The sequence below is a fragment of the Artemia franciscana genome, chromosome 1, assembly GCF_032884065.1.
Source record: "Artemia franciscana chromosome 1, ASM3288406v1, whole genome shotgun sequence".
In the NCBI taxonomy this organism is placed as follows: domain Eukaryota; kingdom Metazoa; phylum Arthropoda; class Branchiopoda; order Anostraca; family Artemiidae; genus Artemia; species Artemia franciscana.
Window position 1 is genome coordinate 43,867,964 of NC_088863.1, and position 18,639 is coordinate 43,886,602.

At 38.8% G+C, this 18,639-nt stretch overlaps 1 protein-coding gene across 5 annotated transcripts in view; it reads right to left on the minus strand.

Moving 5' to 3' along the window:
- The window catches only part of LOC136030079 (uncharacterized), a 142,793-nt gene that overhangs the window by 68,310 nt on the left and 55,844 nt on the right, over window positions 1-18,639 (minus strand). For all 5 annotated transcript variants that reach the window (XM_065708761.1, XM_065708752.1, XM_065708768.1 and 2 more), the window contains exon 3: window positions 10,885-11,069. In XM_065708761.1, coding sequence (XP_065564833.1) covers window positions 10,885-11,069 — 185 coding nt within the window. The remainder of the gene's footprint in view (window positions 1-10,884; window positions 11,070-18,639) is intronic.

Consider the following 18,639-nt stretch of genomic DNA (forward strand, 5'->3'; position numbering starts at 1 on the left):
GGAAGTGGGGTAAAACTCGATATGAAGAGGTTGCGGGATTTTTTTGACGTTTTCTATGAAATCAATGGCGGCGAATTCGAAAATGAAGTTAAAAACTTGATATTATGTGGTCAAGTATCTCATCTTACCTAAGACAGTTGTGAAAGTTGACCTATATGAAATAGCTATTTTAATCATTTGTCGGTTGATTCACCATTTCCTATCAAGCTAAGAATGGCACCTTAGAATATGAGTCTCGAACAGTTTAATTTCAAACCAGTATTCCATACTCCCCCTCCCCCTCAATCTTGTGGTTTTCCTCTCTTAGTGCAATTCTTTAAGTGATCTAATCAGTAGAGCCATCTGCCATATTACTTGCTAGATGACTGGCGAGCTCAAGGCTATATACAAAGTTTGTGCCAGTTTATTTACTTCTAGAAAAGAAAAGACAAAAGACTAAACTAGGATCCACGAGCGTTGAGTAGAAGTATTTGATGAAATGGTGTTAGGATTATGCTTCTGATTTTTGAAAACAACTGGATAATCATTCCTGTTTTTCAACTTTATTTGTGCAATGCCATCTACTGTGTATCATTCAAGCTGAGTTTGCTCTCTTAGGTAGCGACCGATTGAATTCTGATTCGATTGCGCCTGAATTGACTGAACAAACAAGTGGTATAAATCAAGAAGTCCTTTTTTTCTTCTAGGACCGTCAATGAAGAGAACATGGTCTGCCCGACATGCCAAAACAGCATCAAACCCAATGAAAACACTGCCATATTATCCGAGAAACGAGCTGATGCCGTGAATAACGGAAGCGAAGAAAGAGGTAGAAGCATAGCTGTGACGACAGGAAATAAAGTCCACACTGCGTGTCGCCGTGACTTCTTTGATAGACGTCGGATCAACAGAGAAAAGAAGACTCAAAGGAAACTTGAGCAAAAAGAACCGGTTGCAGACGCCTCCACCAGATCTTCAGCTCCACGCTTTGACTTTTTGAAGAGCTGCCTATTCTGTGGTCAGGCAGTGAAAATATGCAAGATCACAAGTCGCGAATTCACTAAAGCTTACGCAGTACGAAAATCATATCTTTGACTACTCGATCAGCGAAATGTGTAAGAGCAGGAAGGATCATTGGGCCCCGACAGTGCCTGGTTGGATAAATTCAAAGACTTCTGACATTCATGCAGGAGATACCATTTATCATTAAACATGCTCAGTGAACTTCAGGACAGGATATGAGATTCCACAAAAATTCTGTGGTCAAGAAGAAGTGAGTGACGTGCCTACACCAAAGAAACGGAACGGAAGACCGTGCAATAGTGCAAGGAAAGCCGCTCTCGAAGCAGCACTTCGGTGCTATGCCAAAAGTGAGGAACCTGTACCTCTGATGACTATTTTAAGATGGCTCATATTCTCTCTGAAACTGACTGTGACAGTTTGGCACACAGCTTTCGTCAGGCCAAGGATTTGCCAGTCAGTGAGTATGGCGAACGAGTGGTTATGTTTGATTCAGACGGGAAAGAGACACTCGTAACATTTAGAGATACGGTTGACAGGATATTACGAGAATTTCACCAAGAGGTGAAAACAGACAGTAAAAACGAAGAAAATGATCTGCTCATCAAAGTCGTTGGAAGGGTAATAAGAAATGAAATCAAATCCATTACGACGAGGAAGGATTCCTACGAATTTCTTAACGGAATATCGTCAGTAGGGAAGGGTTTGAACTTACTGCTTTTTGTCTACTGCCTCCATCGATAGAGGGTCGAAACGCATTGTCTAATATCTTCTATCGGACAGGCTATCATGCAGGCATGCAGACCACGGGGTTTAAAGTCTCCTGTACAAATAGGACTGGCTTAGCAGCTGCATCACAATTTTTCGTCCCGATTTTTAATTGACACAATAAATAATCTCTTCTGCTCTTTGCACTCAGAGGTAAAAAAAAAATTGAGAGATGTGCAGCAGTGAATCAAACGTTGTTGGAAGAGTCCGAAGAGAAAGCGCATTTTTTTTCAGTATGTCGAAGACAACGTTGATCATGATATTGCTACTATCGATGGCCTGAATACCTTTCATGGAATGGGACTCACTGAAGTGTCTACACCAGAGTTGTCGGCAATGGAGCTTTCAGTGCCAAGACAAGAAGTAAGTGGAGATGAGATGAAGTCAATCGGCACCGCGCCATTTTACACATAAAAAAACCCGCCAAGTCGCAACCAAGGACTTCTGTTTGGTTGACAAACAGCGGTGACACTCATGATAATGGATGGGAGGTTGAAACGCTCTGGCGCACCTCTGGCTTTTTCAAAAGCTCGTACATGAGCCGGTCGGCCATTATGTGGTAAATGCACCAAATGCTACCTCATCCGGGAAAGTCGAATATTTGTTTTTTGCCAATTGCCAACCACAACCCGAGCGATATCCCCTGTGTTTATTCTACACTTATGCATGCTAACGAGCGGGCTGGAAGGAGCTGAAAGGCGAAGTGTACCATCGATGCAAAGCCTGCCACAAGTGCTTTAAGAAATGCTATTACTGTCCTAGGTGAATTTCACATACGCAAGAATTTCCTAGGAGCCATTGGCTTCCTTAAGAATGATTTGGGACTGCTGGAAAGTCAAGTATACACGCCTATCACTGGCTGTAGTATGTTACAAGGCAAAGCTGTCTCTCGTGCTGTGTGAGGCCATGTTCTGTTGGAGGTAGCCCTTTATGCGAACCTTTCATTATGAGAACTGGATAGAAAAGGGTTTGATGGCTATGACATGCTACCAGAGACCCTTGAAAAGGCAAAACTGGAGTACGAATAGATCCTCGAAGGAGATGTCATCGACGAAGCTCAGGGGTTGGAAGCAGCAGTGCTCACCTATGAAATAGTTCAAAGTGCAAAAGTTTGATTATCCAAGTCCAGAACTGCCCGCCTTTGGTTTCATTATCTGGACCTACTTGGAATCCCGAGAAAGAACTTGAGAGCTGAACGAAATGACAACCTTGAGCTTTATCTATAGTCGTTGTTGGAAATGCTTCCTTACTTTGCTGCATCCAGTCACAATGTTTACACGGAAGTCTACTTTGATGTTCGTACAGCCAATGTTTCAGTTGAGAAAAGACAACCCAGAGCAGTACAGAATGTTGCAGAAGTACCTGTTCATCTGAAAAACTGACAACTACTGGATGGCACTTTCTCCTGGTTTACCGATAGAATAGACGTTAATAAGAAGTATGAAAACGAGTGACGGTCTGAGGAGAGGTAGAGGCATGACTGAATTGCAGCGGAAAGTTTGGACATCTGCTATGCCTACTTTGGTTCTCACTAACGAGAACAAGTAGTTTTCCACCATCGCTCTTTAGTTCGTTTGTTGTGATGAGGACAGCCGACAAATCCTCTCTAACAAATGCACTTATGAAAATTGAGGGACTCGATGGTCCAGTGACATTACAAACCTCCAAGAGAGTTTTAAATAGTGGCCAGCTAGTCCAAAAAATCCCGCGTACTGCCTGGTCCACGTACTCTAAGGTGGCAGGATCTTACGTAGAATATGTCACAAAACATTTCTGCCAGACAGCGGTAGTTTTTGACTCTTACACTGATACACCGACGACGCTGAAGAGATCCAAAGGTTTGTCGTGTCCAACGATTGAATTCTGTCCTAACATGAAGATCGTCAAAACTAAGGAGGAATATCTGAGCAATCCAAAAAATGAACAACGCTACATCGACCTACTTACTGAGAGGCTGGCGAACTCAGGATGCAAAGTTCTACATGCTCAGGACGATGCCGACGTCTTAGTTGCACAAACTGCAGTCAGTTCCGCTGAAACTTCGTCGACAACTTTGATTGGGAATGACACCGACCTATTAGTCCTTCTACTGTACCATTCCAAGCTTGATGCATGTGATACCCTTATGCAGAAAGACACACATGGAAATAACCAACGGGCGTACAACATAAAAAGGATTAAGAGCAAACTAAGAACAGAAAAAGCAGAAAATCTACTCGTTTGCTACGCAATATTTGGCTGCGATACAACATCTAGACTTCACGGCGTAGGGAGACCAGCAGTGGTTTCCTTGTCACTTAAAAATGGGACTTTTAAAGATGCCTGCAAAATCTTCATGACACCAGGATCCAACCACAAGGAGATCACCGAAGCTGGAGTAAAAGCTTTTCTCCGCATCTACAAAGGGAAAAGCAACGAGAAGACCCTGAAGGATGTCCGGGTGGAGCATTTACAATGCGGGTTGCAAGTACAAATGCATTTGTTCAGGCAGAGTGGCCTCCGCCAACTTTGGCTGCCGCTAAGCACCACTTTTACAGGTGCTACTTGCAAACAATGAAGTGGCAAGACACGTCCAACTCACTAACGCCCGAAGAGTGGGGTTGGTGCCTCTCTTCGTCACGGAATATGTATCTTCACATAATGACAGATGCTTCACCAGCACCGGAAAACCTGATGAAAATGGTGCGGTGCTAGTAAACCAGCGGGCGCGAGTCTCTCAGATGCAGCTGCCGTCGTAACGGTTTGTCCTGCAGGTTTGCCTGCAAGGAGTGTAAAGGGGCGTAATGCGTCAACACTGCAGCAAGACAGGATGAGGACAATAGCGACGGCGAGCAGCAAGAAGAATTAGCCTTGGGTTGAGCTATAAAATCAAAATGTTCTTTTGATTAATTTACCTGAGTTCTAAAACGTTCCTTCTTATGAATGACTGATCTGAAGTTTCGATCTCGGTTAAAGAAGTGAATATGAAGATGTTTTACTTAGCAACCTCTCATATTTCAGGCTCTTTAGAGGTGGAAATGAGGTAAATAGTGAATAAAACTGCTTTCTGACCTCCCTTACCTCATATTTGATTATACGGAACTTTATTTGCTATAAAATGACCGTTTAGTCGCAGGAATCCGGCAAATAATGATCGGCATACTTTAAACCCCTCCTCCGTTCCATGAAGGTGATAATTGATACTGCGGTATGGAAGACTTGATTCCTGACGTCAGATTCGGATTCGTCATGCTTAATTTGGTGGAAAACCACTACTTAAACCCAAAAACATGTCTAAATAGAAAATCGGTTTCTCCACTTTGTTTTCCCCGTTCTTTTTGGGTTTTGGACAGTTGTTCAAGGGGGATTCTGGGGGATTCAGGTGTTATTCAGCTAATTTTTCTCAGCCTTTTGGTGTAAGAAAAAAATCTGTTGCAATTTCCCAGAGGTCAAACCGTATTTTTCCTCCACTAAGTGGCTAAACTCCAGTTTACAGTGATTTTTGTTCGGTTTTAGTTTACTTGAACATTCAATTCAATTTTTGCTCGTTTTAAAATTCATTTATTTATTTGTATCCGCACCTGTTATCTCTATGTTTGTGCTATGATCGTTTATTTTATTTCAGTTCGTGTAGGTCTCATTCATCCTTTAACAGTAATTAAATAAAAAAAACTAGTTTTTTTAACTGAAAGTAAGGAGCGACATTAAAACTTAAAACGAACAGAAATTACTCCGTATATGAAATAGATTGTTCCCTCCGCAATCCCACGCTCTTTACGCTAAAGTTTGACTCTTTGCCACAATTCTGCTTTTTAAAACAACTAAAAGCTTTAGCGTAAAGAGCGAGGGATTGCGGAGGGAACAATCTATTTCATATACGGAGTAATTTCTGTTCGTTTTAAGTTTTAATGTCGCTCCTTACTTTCAGTTAAAAAAACTAGTTTTTTTTTATTTAATTTCTGAACGTTTTTGAATTAATGCATGTTTGATTTTGGCTCTCCGCACATAAATTATTGAAATGAAATTAGTATATTAATTTTTTTGGCTAAATGGCTTTCTCTTAGTTTTGATCAGACGATTTTGAGAAATAAGGGGTGGGGAAGGAGGCCTAGCTGCCCTCCAATTTTTCGGTTACTTAAAAAGGCTACTAGAACTTTTAATATTCAACGAACGTTTTTATTAGTAAAAAATATACGTAACTTAAGAATTAACTTACGTAACAAACTTTTATATTCTTATATTTTTATTATGTGTACGAGGGGGTTTGTACCCTCGTTAATACCTCGCTCTTTACACTAAATCGTAAGTTTTGTTCCAATTCTTTAAGAATGACCCCTGAATCAAATAGGCCGTAGAATAAATAGTTGAAATCACTAAAAATATTTTAGCATAAAGAGCGAGGTATTTATCTCCTCCTAAATACCTCGCTCTTTATGCTAAAGTATTTTTAGAACCCTTCGTATGCGTAATAATCTCTGTTTGTTTTAAATTTCAATGCTATTCCTTACTTTCATTTGAAAAAACGTTTTCATGTTTATTTTTTCATTGTTTTTTTTTTATAGTAATGCTAGAAAATCCTGCGCCCTTTTCATTGAATTTTTTCCCCCCATGGCATATTTCTCCAAGGAAAGATCCTCCCACATAGCCCCCTCCCTCAACCCTACCCACAAAACCAAAAAAAAATCCCCCTGAAAACGTCTGTACACTTCCCAATAACCATTATTATATGTAAACACTGGTTGAAGTTTGTAACTTGCAACCCCTCCCCCAGGGACTGTGGGGGAGTAAGTCATCCCCAAAAACATAGTTATTAAGATTTTCGACTATGCCAAACAAAATGGCTATCTCAAAATTTTGATCCGTTGACTTTGGGAAAAAAATGAGCGTGGGAGGGGGCCTAGATGCCCTCCAATTTGTTTGGTCACTTAAAAAGGGCACTAGAACTTTTCATTTTCGTTAGAATGAGCCCTCTTGCGACATTCTAGGACCACTTGGTCGACACGATGACCCCTGGGGAAAAAAAAAAAAAACAAACAAAAAAACAAAACAAATAAACACGCACCCGTGATTTGTCTTCTGGCAAAAAATGCAAAATTCCACATTTTTGTAGATAGGAGCTTGAAACTTCTACAGTTGGGTTCTCTGATACGCTCAATCTGATGGTGTCATTTTCGTTAAGATCCTACTACTTTTAGGGGGTGTTTTCCCCCTATTTTCCTAAATAAGGCAAATTTTCTCAGGCTCGTAACTTTTGATGGCTAAGACTAAACTTGATGAAACTTATATATTTAAAATCAGCATTAAAATGCAATTCTTTCGATGTAGCTATTTATATCAAAATTCAATTTTTTAGAGTTTTGGTTACTATTGAGCCGGATCGCTCCTTACTATACAGTTCGTTACCACGAACTGTTTGATTTATGGTCGTTTTGGTTAAAAATTATCATGAAATCTATTTCAGCTGGTTTTACGTTTAATATGGCTCTTTACTTTCTTTGAAAAGTTTCATTTTTGGGAAGTTTTGTATTAATCAATTATTTTTTCTTTACTCTTGGTAATATGATGATTTTCCTTCCTTTTTTCTAATTGCGTTATGACAAATGAAAACCCGCAGCTCAAACAAAGAATATTTTTCAGGAAAGCGCATGTGAGATTCTGATCTTTACAAGGTATAAGGTGCGTTTGCCATATTCTTTTTTGTGGTAATTCCTCTTCGTTTTAAGATTAACTTGATTATTGATTGTAATTTCAGTTCGATTTGGGTTTCATTTATTTATTGATAGTGACTTACGTTTGTTTTAAACCTGATTTACTAATTGGCTTTATTTACCCTAGCCTCAAGTTTAATGTAGCTCTTTACATTTCTTTGAAAAACTTGTTTCGTGGAAAAAATTCTTGTATATTAGTATAATTCAACCGTAGAAGCATTTGGATGAAAGCACAAAAAAACAAAATTATATAAATAGGAGACAATATATGGGAATCGGTGTCGTCTTTTCTGGAACAAAAGGATTCCGGTATTCGGTACTATTTTATTTTTAAAACAACGCAGTTTTATAAGTCACTAAAAAAAATTTGTGGGTCAGAAAAGACGAAATTAAGTCCCCAAGCCCACTAATGAGAAAAAGGGGACAATGGCCACCAAAACAACTTTGATTTCTCTATGATAAAAATACAATTACATATTTTGACAAGAAAAATACCAGCCATTTAACCAGGATTGTCAACAGAAAAAAAATAAAAAAAATCATAAACCGTTTGATAAAGGAAAAGAGCAGGATTGGGCCTAATTTACTGCAAGTTATAATGGGACTTTGACATATACAAAGTTTCCGGAACAATTTGTTAACTTTTCTTACTTGCCCGTTAAGAGTTGAGCAACAATTATCGAATTAACAATAACCAAGGTACATATAAGTTCAATTTTTATAGGGGAGGGACGCCACCGAATTCATTAGGATATGGGTAGGGAAAAGTGGCATTAATAGGCCTAAATTCCTAAATTTTTCTTAGGATGATGGCTCAAAAAGGAGAGATGGCTCAATTTGGGGAATTCATTCCCCGATTCATAGTATATGTGGCGGAATGTTCTCTGAGATTCACTGTAGTGCGGTTTAAATATTTATAAATAGTGAACCATATCGATATTCAGGATAGATGGCGATTGTAGACTATTCCAATCCCCTCCCCAGAACGATCAAAACAATACTCTCGGAAAAACAGGAAAAGAGTGGCCTCAAAATTATTTTCTTTATATTTCTACTTAACCTCTCCCCTCCCCATAGAACAAGAGCTAAGAGCTCATATGGCACTTGTGACGAGGCAAGAAGAGCTAAGAGCCAAGAGATCATATGGTATGAGCTCTAACAAAATTCTATGAATCAATAGATTGATTTAAAAAGGAAAATAAGAGGCTTAATGCCGATCAGGATTTAAAATAAGAGCTCTGATTCACGATATCCTTCTAAATATCAAAATTCATTAAGATCCGATCACCCACTCGTAAGTTATAAATACCTAATTTTTTCTTATTTTCCTCTCCCTTTAGCCCCCCAGATGGTCGAATGACACGCCTACCAGTTTTCATCGATCTAGAACGTCCAGAAGCACCAAACCCGCCAAATCACAGAACCCCTCCCCCCAACTCCCCCAAAGAGAGCGAATCCAGTACGATTCTGTCAATTACGTATGAAGAACATTTGCTTATTCTATCCACCAAGCTTCATCCCGATTCCTCCACTCCAAGTGTTTTCCAAGATTTCCCCCTCCAACTCCCCCCTGTCAAAAGATCTGGTCGGGATATGAAATAAGAGCTCTGAGACATGCATTCCTTCTTAATATCAAATTTCATTAAGATCCGATCACCTTTTCGTAAGATAAAAATACCCCAATTTTCACGTTTTCATAGAATTCCGGTTTCCCCTTCCAACTCCCCCCAATGTCACAGGAACTGGTCGGAATTTATAATTAGAGCTTTAAAGCACAAGATCCTTCTAAATATCAAATTTCATTAAGATCTGGTCACCCTTTTGTAAGTTACAAATATCTCAATTTTCTAAACTACATCCCCCCACCCACAACTCCACCAAAGAGAGCAGATCCGGTCCAGTTATGTCAGTCACGTATCTTAGACAGATTTCTATTCTTCCCATCCAGTTTCATCCCGATCTCACCGCTTTAAGTATTTTCTAAGATTTCCGATCCCCCACAACAGCCCTCCCCCCAATTACACTTGATCCGGTTGAGATTTAAAATGAGAGTGAGTTACGAGTTCCTTCTGAATATGAAGTTTCATGAAGATCTTATCACTCCTTTTTTTCTTTTTTTCAGAATTCACCCCCCCCCCAATAGAGCGGATCCGTTCCAATTATGTAAATCACGTATCTTAGACTGCTGCTTATTTTTCCACCAAGTTTCTTCCCGATCCCTCCACTCTAAGTGTTTTCCGAGTTTTAGATTTCCCCCTCCCAACTCCCCCCCCCCCCAATGTCACCAGATCCGGTCGGGATATAAAATAAGAGCTCTGAGACACGATATCCTTCTAAATATAAAATTTCATTGAGATCCGATCACCCATTTGTAAGTTAAAATACTTAATTTTTCTAATTTTTCAGAATTAACTCCCCCTCCGACTACCCCAAAGAGAGGGGATCCGTTCCGGTTATTTCAATAATGTATCTAGGACTTGTGTGTATTTTTCCCACCAAGTTTCATCCCGATCCCTCCACTCTAAGTGTTTTCCAAGTTTTAGGTTTCCCCCTCCCAACTCCCCCCAATGTCACCAGATCCGGTCGGGATTTAAAATAAGAGCTCTAAGACACAATATCCTTCTAAATGTCAAATTTCATTGAGATACAATCACCCGTTCGTAAGTTAAAAATACCTCATTTTTTCTAATTTTTCAGAATTAATCCCCCCCCCCCAAACTACCCCAAAGAGAGCGGATCCGTTCCGGTTATATCTATCATAAATCTAGGACTTGTGTTTATTTTTCCCATCAAGTTTCATCCCGATCCCTCCACTCTAAGTGTTTTCCAAGATTTAAAGTTTCTCCCTCCCAACTCCCCCCCCAATGTCACCAGATCCGGTCAGGATTTAAAATAACAGCTTTGAGACATGATATCCTTCCAAACATCAAATTTCATTAAAATCTGATCAACCGTTCGTCAGTTAAAAATACTTCAATTTAATACATCGAATTAACGGGCCACCCGCTCCCCTCCAGATGGTCAAATCGGGAAAACGACTGTTTCTAATTTAATCTGGTCCGGTCCCTGATACGCCTGTCAAATTTCATCGTCCTAGCTTACCTGGATGTGCCTAAAGTAGCAAAACCGGGACCGACAGACCGACAGAATTTGCGATTGCTATATGTCACTTGGTTAATACCAAGTGCCATAAAAGCACTTCCTGACTTGCTCACGAAGGCTGGACATTTAGCCTTATTTACTGAACTATTTTGGCTATACGCTATTACTATGATCAATAAGCATACGATACTCTATTCAAATGACTGTTAAAGTTTATTTATTTATTTTTCTTTTGTTGTGTTTGAGTTAAAAAAAACATTTAAATATTCACTACAATTAATAACTTATTCTACTATGCTATAAATGTCAAAAATAAATTAAAACTTACAACTAAAGCAGCAATATAAGTAGGAACTGTTTCGAAGTAATGCAATGATGAGGTATGGGACCGAAGAATAAAATATAAAGCAATGTAAAGAGCACCAAGTAGCACACCAAATCCGCCACAGGATGTACACATGATGACATATTTTTTGGAGCATGATACCCATGATGATTGAGCACTTGAATTAGCTAAAAGGAAAATAGAATTGTATTGACTATACAGAAAGAAAGAAAAAGTTCTATAGGCCCTGTTTTGACTAATTAGTATAGTGACAAGCCGTGCGTGTCACTTTACTAACATGCATCTTGTTTTGTAAACAATTTCAAATTTTTGTAAGTGTCCTTCCTAATCTTACAGAAATTTGGAGGATCCTTCATAATTCTGATAATAGATATTCATTCATTAAAGTCTGTCGTATATTCAGTTTCTTTTCTTTCTTTGCATTATGTTGTAATAAATCTTTTTGCTTATCTGTAGTGATGGGCTTGAAAATAAATAAATAAGTGTATTATACGGTCCCTTAATTTTAGGTTCGCGAAGTTTCTGCTGCGATGCCCCTTGTGGACGAGAAATACTTATATGATTGATAAACACAGGATTGCAGACCCCAGTATCGCGGTAAACCGGTTGATTTCTAATTTCCAGGCAAAATGGAACTACCCCTGGCTTAAACATTTCTACAGTTCTTGATTATGTATTTTTCCATGTTGTGTTTTAAATTTCTCTCCGTTTTTCTTCTCTTTTATTTTTTTTCTTTGTACTCCGTTTTGTTCCATGTGAAAAATACGGGTAATAAATATTTTACTTACTTACTTACTTACTACTACTATTACTACCACTAATAGCTCACTAAGGTCCCAAGCTACCTGAGGCCATCACAGCTACAAACGCCCCTCCTCCATCCCAATCCATTCAAAGCCTCCCTCTTTATATTCTCCCGGAAGTTCTTATTTAACTAAAATATTTCCATGTTACATCATCCCACCCCATTTGGGGCAACCTGCTTTTTCTTTGGCCATAGACGATTGGCCGACTTGGACAATCTTTGGTAATCCGTCATCCTTCATCCGCAGAGCGTATCCTAGCAATGTCAATCTTTTTTTCATATATAACTTTACAGCAGCAACTGCAACCGGGTGGTGTGAAAACTGAATACAAGATTATTGGCTAGATTTGTGAGACAGAACATTTATTTCTACTCATATTTGATGTTTCCAGCTTATATTTATCCTTTAATGTCATTTTGAGTGGTTTCCCTCAGTATTTGATTCTACTTACCTGGATTTTGAAGTTAGTAAATTTTCTCTATTCCCATGGGGATTACCAAATAAGAGGATTAGCCAAACAAATAAAACAAACAAAATAAATCCAAGCGTTTCTTCTTCTTCCCAATTTATAAAGTTGCTACAAGTGCGCAGTTACCAAACGCTGTATCTTGACAACATAGAATACGCTAGCGTAGCCGTTTTTCGTGTACTTCCGGAGATAAACTGTGCAGAAGAGAGCAATATCAAACGATCAAGAGGCCGTATTGGTACTGGCGGGATTTTAATCCTTAAACTGCTGGGAACAGGTGATTTGGGTATTGCACTTCCCACAGTTTCTGTCTACCTCAAGAATTAAAGAAGAATTCAAGATTATCTTGATAAGTCTTCATTCAGTCTTTGCCGTGAACACATCTTGTGAATATTGCTACCTGATTTGCTCTTGCCCTTACTGACAACTGTTGTGGCCCCGCCCACGAATTTTGATGAAATTTGATCATTTCACCGGATGATGCCAGGTGAAAGACTTGTCTTGAATCCCGTGTTGAATTTCATTTCACGGACTAGAAATGCAGGTTGTTCAGCTGATAATATCGTAAAAATTGCTTGCGATTTACAAAGGAGAGATGTTAATTGAAGCAAAGAAGATTTTGTGGGCTGACGCTTCTATTACTAGGGTAACTGAGCGCCCCAAAGTGACTGATAATGTAAGCGATAGGGTTCGAGCTTTTGATCTTTGTGACGAGAAAAAGATCAGCCTACCTCAGTATCTGATTTTCGAGCCAATCAGGTCCCACGTGTGCCAGGGGAGACAAAAGCTACGTTAACTCGAAAGGTTAATGGACTCTACATGGAATTTAAAAGCTTCGCTGAGCACCATTAAGCAAGGTCAGTCTGAAATGAAAGACTATTTCTGAAATGAAACCTCCCCCACACGCAAAACCGTCCTATTCAGTTATTGTGAAAAATCCACCAAAAAACTTGAATAATCCTGACGCTCGAAAAGATTTCCTGGATACAGCTTGTGGGGGTGTCAGATCAAGCATAGTTGTTTTGAGGCCTAGGAGGGATGCATGGCAAGTAGTTCTGTCGGACAAGGGTGCCGCCAATACTCTGGCAGATGCATTAAACAAAGGAGACCAATCCATTAATGCTAAGGTGAAGAGTCCTGCCTTTTTCGGTACAGTACGCCGAGTGCCTGACGGAACATCTAAAAGTGACCTACGTGATCTCGCTAATAACTGTACAGAAGTTGTTCAGTTAGGAAGTACGAGGTCTTTTAGATTAAAGTTTGAGTCACGTGACCACCTAAAGTATGCCACTGAGAATCCCCTTGTTATTAGTTACGAGCGTCTACCCATAACTGAGTACAAGTTTTTGCCTACCCACTGCTACAAATGCCAGTGCTACGGCCATACTGCAAATAACTATAAAGCTTCCCCGAGATGCTCTAAATGCGCTAATTATGGGAAGGATCAAGGTACCCTACCACCTTCTACAAGCGATTTTCAGTCTAGAAATCACTGAAAAACATATTGATTTACATGTATATTGCATGGAAATAATCCATGCTTTGAGAGTCGCTGAACGTGCTGCGGTACCACAACGCAGGGTTCGCATTGGTACTGAAGTTCCACGCTGGAAAGAAACCCCACTCCTAGCTCATATTTGTCATGCTTCTAAGTTTTGGCACAAAATGTGGATGGATATAGGAAAGCCCCGGTCAGGTGCTGTGAATACGGTGCGGATTTATCTGAAAAGAAAGTTTGCCAAATGCCTGCAGAAGCACAATGCTACCATTCTGGACGAAAATAGTAACGCGCTGAAAAGTGAGCCAAATGTCGTGTGGAATTTCCTTAAAAGGAAAAAAAGAAGTGATTGCGACGGTCCCAGCCTCTGGCCCACAGAAGAACAGTGGAATAGTTATTACAAAATAGAATTTGCAGCACCCGACGGTCAGCTTGTGTCGAAATATGAAGATAACCTTGATCTCCTGTTAAGTGAAGCATCGCCTTCACTCGGGTTTGTGGTAACTGTTTCTGATGTTCGGGTGGCGATAATTAAAAAAAAGAAGAAATTCTCGCGAGGCATTGACCAAATTTGTGGCATGCATTTAGCTCATGGCAGCCAAAGGGTCCTTGAGCATCTCACTCTGTTATAACAGATGATCTTCACTTGCGGTTTAGTGCCAGATTCCTTCTGTGTTGGGGTTGTCACGCCGGTATTAAAGAAAGGAAAAGACCCTGCTCAATGCAGTTCTCACCGCCCCATAACAGTTGCCCCAGCATTTTTGCAAAATTTTTTAGCTTCTTTTTATTGATGAGTTATGTAGAGTCTGTGAAAGCCCTGATAACCAATTTGGTTTTAAACAATCTGTTAGTAGGGAACATGTTCACCATCTCATTTGTAATGTACTTTTAAAGTGTGATCAGACAGGGGAAAGGGTTATAGCAGCTAGTCATAATGTACGCCGAGCGTTCGATTCTGGCGTCCATGCTCAGATATTGTCGTGTACGCTCAAACGTGGCCTTGACAGATCAATCGTCCTACCACTCCGAAATTTATATAAGAAACTGAAGGTTAGAATTAAAGTCCCGACAATTGATGGTCCACAAATTTCGGCTGTAGTAGTTCCTCTGGAAAAAGGCATACGGCAAGGTGCAGTTTCTTCCCCTACCCTTTACAATAATAGTGTTGTAGAATCACAAAAAGATGTTGAGATGAGTCTTGTGTTTAGAGGTAGAGATATATCACTGTTAAATTATGTCGATGATATACTGAATTTAAGCCGTTCTTTTGGGATGATAGAAAAGAACTTTGATATTCTAAGAAACGCTTATTCCGAAATAAACCTGTCTTTTAACGAAAGTAAGAGCGAAATTGTTGTTTTCAACCGTCAAAGCTCAGATGACGTTCCTGATATTCGACTTGGAAATAGTGTCGTGAGACCAGCGCCTAGTTTAGTTTACCTCGGACTCCCAATCGGTTGTGATGTGAAACCTACGAGATCACTGCTAGTTGAACATTTGACCAGCAAGATCCGCAAATCTTATGGCCTACTCATATCTGCCAAGACAAATTATAATAGACATATCAGAGCAAGACTTTTCAATGCGCTGGTGCAGCCACATGTTATTGGTCTTTCCCCGTTTTGGGCTCTATTAACCGATCGGAATAAACGTACCATCCGGTCATGCTTTTACCGTTTTTGTAAGTTCTTGTTAGGCCTACCACCCTGGACTAGAAACTCTTGGATTAGTGAAAGATATGGCATTCATGATCCATACCTGGCCGTCCAAAATCGGCTGTCTCGCTATGTCCGATCTCTCTGCAAGAATAATTCCCTGTATGGGGCGATGCTGCATAATCTTATCCTACTTATAAGTTATCTTTCTAGTCTAGTTATATTTTCTCTTGTTATTTATGTATTATGTAGGATAAGTATTTAGTTCCTTTTTTTGGTCGTTTTGTTAATTTCGTTAGCTTTTTCTTTTCTCCATAGGGTTATCTTTGTGGGTTATTAATAAATGATGAATTTGATGAATGCGAAAGATGAGCGGCGGTCTATACTGTGCTTGTAAATATTTCTAGTTATCAATGCAGCTATACTTCGTCTGTTCTATTGACCTGTTGTTTTTGCTTTGTTTATTAATTTTTTCTCTGTACTCCACTGTTTATACTTTTGTGTGTTTGTGGGTAATAAAAAAATTATTATTATTATTATTATTATATAGCCCTAGAGAGAATGATTGAACGTTTTTCATGTAGCTTTACTATTTGAAAATAATCCGTAGACAATTTCTCTGGAGAACATTTAGCAACTCCTCCTCGTTTTTCAGAGCACCACGCTTCAGAACCATACTTGATACTGTCATCAATGTAGCTTTCAATAATCTTATCTTGGTTCAATGATTTATTTTCCTATTCTTCCAAACTTTTCTTTAACAGGGAAAAATCACCCTGGGTCTCGGCTATTCCACGTTCAACATCTTCATTGCACCCAACATCTTCACTATCAATACTAAATAGGTAAGTGAAGCTGCCCACTTGATCGATCTTCTCGTTATCCAACATCACCCTTTCGCCTTCACTTATTCCTAGTTTTAGCGACTTAGTGTTCTTAACGCTAACTTTCAAACCTATTCTTGCATCCCCCCCAAAAAAATTTTAATACCTTTAAAAGATCATTCATTTTGCTAACATTTTCGTCGGATCATCAGCGTGATTTAATTGTAGAAGAATTTTAAACCCCCATCTTATTCCATGGTCTCCTATTGCCTTTGTTCTCCTATTACCTATTGGGTATAGAGCGCAACCATGCTTAACTTCTGATTTACTACGAAACCAGCTATTAACCTCATTTATTACCCTAACCACAGCAATGTATTTAATCTCGGAAATAGCCAGTTCGTGGTAATGAACTGTAAGTAAGGAGCGATACGGCTCAATGGTAACCAAAACTCTAATAAACAGAGCCTTGATAATAATACATACATAAAAAAAACAATCGAATTTCGATGCTTATTCAAACGTATAAGATTCATCAAGGTTATTGTTACCCATCAAAAGTTACGAGCCTGAGAAAATTTACTCAATTTTCGAAAAAGGGGGTAACACACATTCGAAACATCAAGTGATCTTAATAAAAGTCAAACCATGAGATTCAGCATATTAGAGAACTCCAATAACGATTTCAAGCTCCTATTTACAAAAATGTGGAATTTTGCACTTTTTTCCCCTGAAAAAATACCACAAATGCGTGCTTATTTCTTTTTTTTCTTTTCTAGTGATGATTGTATCGAATCAGTGATTCTAGTGGATCAGGAGAGCGTTCATTTGATCGGAAATAAAAAGTTCTAGTGCCCATTGTAAGTGACCAAACATTTTGGCCTTTTGTTCCCAGAGTCACCTGATCAAAATTTTGATATAGTCATTTTGTTCAGCACAGTCCAAAGATGTGATAACTATGGGTTTGAGAATGATTTGACCCTCGTGAGTCCCTGGGGAAATGCTGCAAGCTTAGAACTTTACCCAATGTTTATACAGGTTATAGTATTGGTGATTGGGCAGTATACAATTTTTTTTCTTTTGGGGGGAGGGGGGATTTTACTGGATGGGGATTGCTTAAGTGCATTTTTCCATCGAGATATTTTTCGCAGGGGAAGGCAATTTTCCATTGAGGAAGAGCCAGATTTCCTGGCATTGTTTGAAAAACGATAAAAAATTAAATTAAAAAATAAGTTTTTTAAACTAAAATAAGAAGCAACATAAAATTAAAACAAGCAGTAATTATTACGCATATGACGAGGTCGCCCCCTCCTTGATACCTCGTTCTTTACGATATTTTGTTTTTACTTTTAAAAAAGCTTATTATTCCAATAGTTAATCTTAAATAATTGGAACAAAAAGTAAAACTTGAGCGTAAAGAGCGAGGTATTAACGAGGGATACTCGTATACGTATTAATTCCTCTTTGTATTAAGTCTTAATGTTGTTCCTTACTTTCAGTTGAAAAACTGTTTTTTTTTATTTAATACCATGAGAGGATAGGACTTACGCTAAAGTTCTTCTATCAGCTCAATCAAACGGTTGCTCATAATCTATAAAACTGAGGACTAAAGGTATTTGATGACAATTATTAATCTAATACCGATAATTTGATCGACACATTCCGCAAGCTTCCTAAAACCACAATTTTTTACTCCTAAAAATTGATCTACAGCTTCTCCAAGCCTAAAAAGTATCATACTCATAGTCATCATAACACATCATCATACTAGAGCCAATACGCTCTAGCCCAGAAAACTACTGATCTCATATAAAAAAAAAATGGGAAGAAATTTAAAAGAGAAGGAAAGAAGGAGGAAATCCAACAGAGGACAAAGGAGAATTATTTTGTGTGACAAAGAATTTTTTTTCTGATGCTAGGGTACGGTACTTGACTTGACCTTGACTACAGTGAAGTCAACTATAGGTCATGACGAGTTACTTGGACTTCTAATATTTCTTTCAAAACAGTTGAACAAATTGAAGACAAAACATTATCTAAATATTTAACTAAGCCAACTATAGTTTGACTGTGATAATTAAAAGTGCGACATATGCCATTTTTGTAACTTTTCAGGAGAGCCAAATAACGGAAAAAAGTTTGTTGATGGATCTAATGGAGATCAAAAGAAAATTTTCTAAACCAACTTTTTATGTTCTTTTCAGTGGTATAAATTAAATTCAAATATTTCGAGTGAATTAAAAATTATCCGATTTTATGGCATATGTCTCCTTTTTCCTCGACGAAAAAGGAGACAAACGTCATGTTCCCATGTTGTAACTCTATAAGATAATCCTATTCTCTCATTTTGAAAAGACTCGAAGGAATCTGGTGCACTGTCAGATAGAGCTGCCACCTAGGATCGTTTTTATATGTAATTTACCTTCGACCCCCGTTCAGTTGAACTGCGAGAGGCTTAAACGGAAGTTCTATTTTATGGCGTATG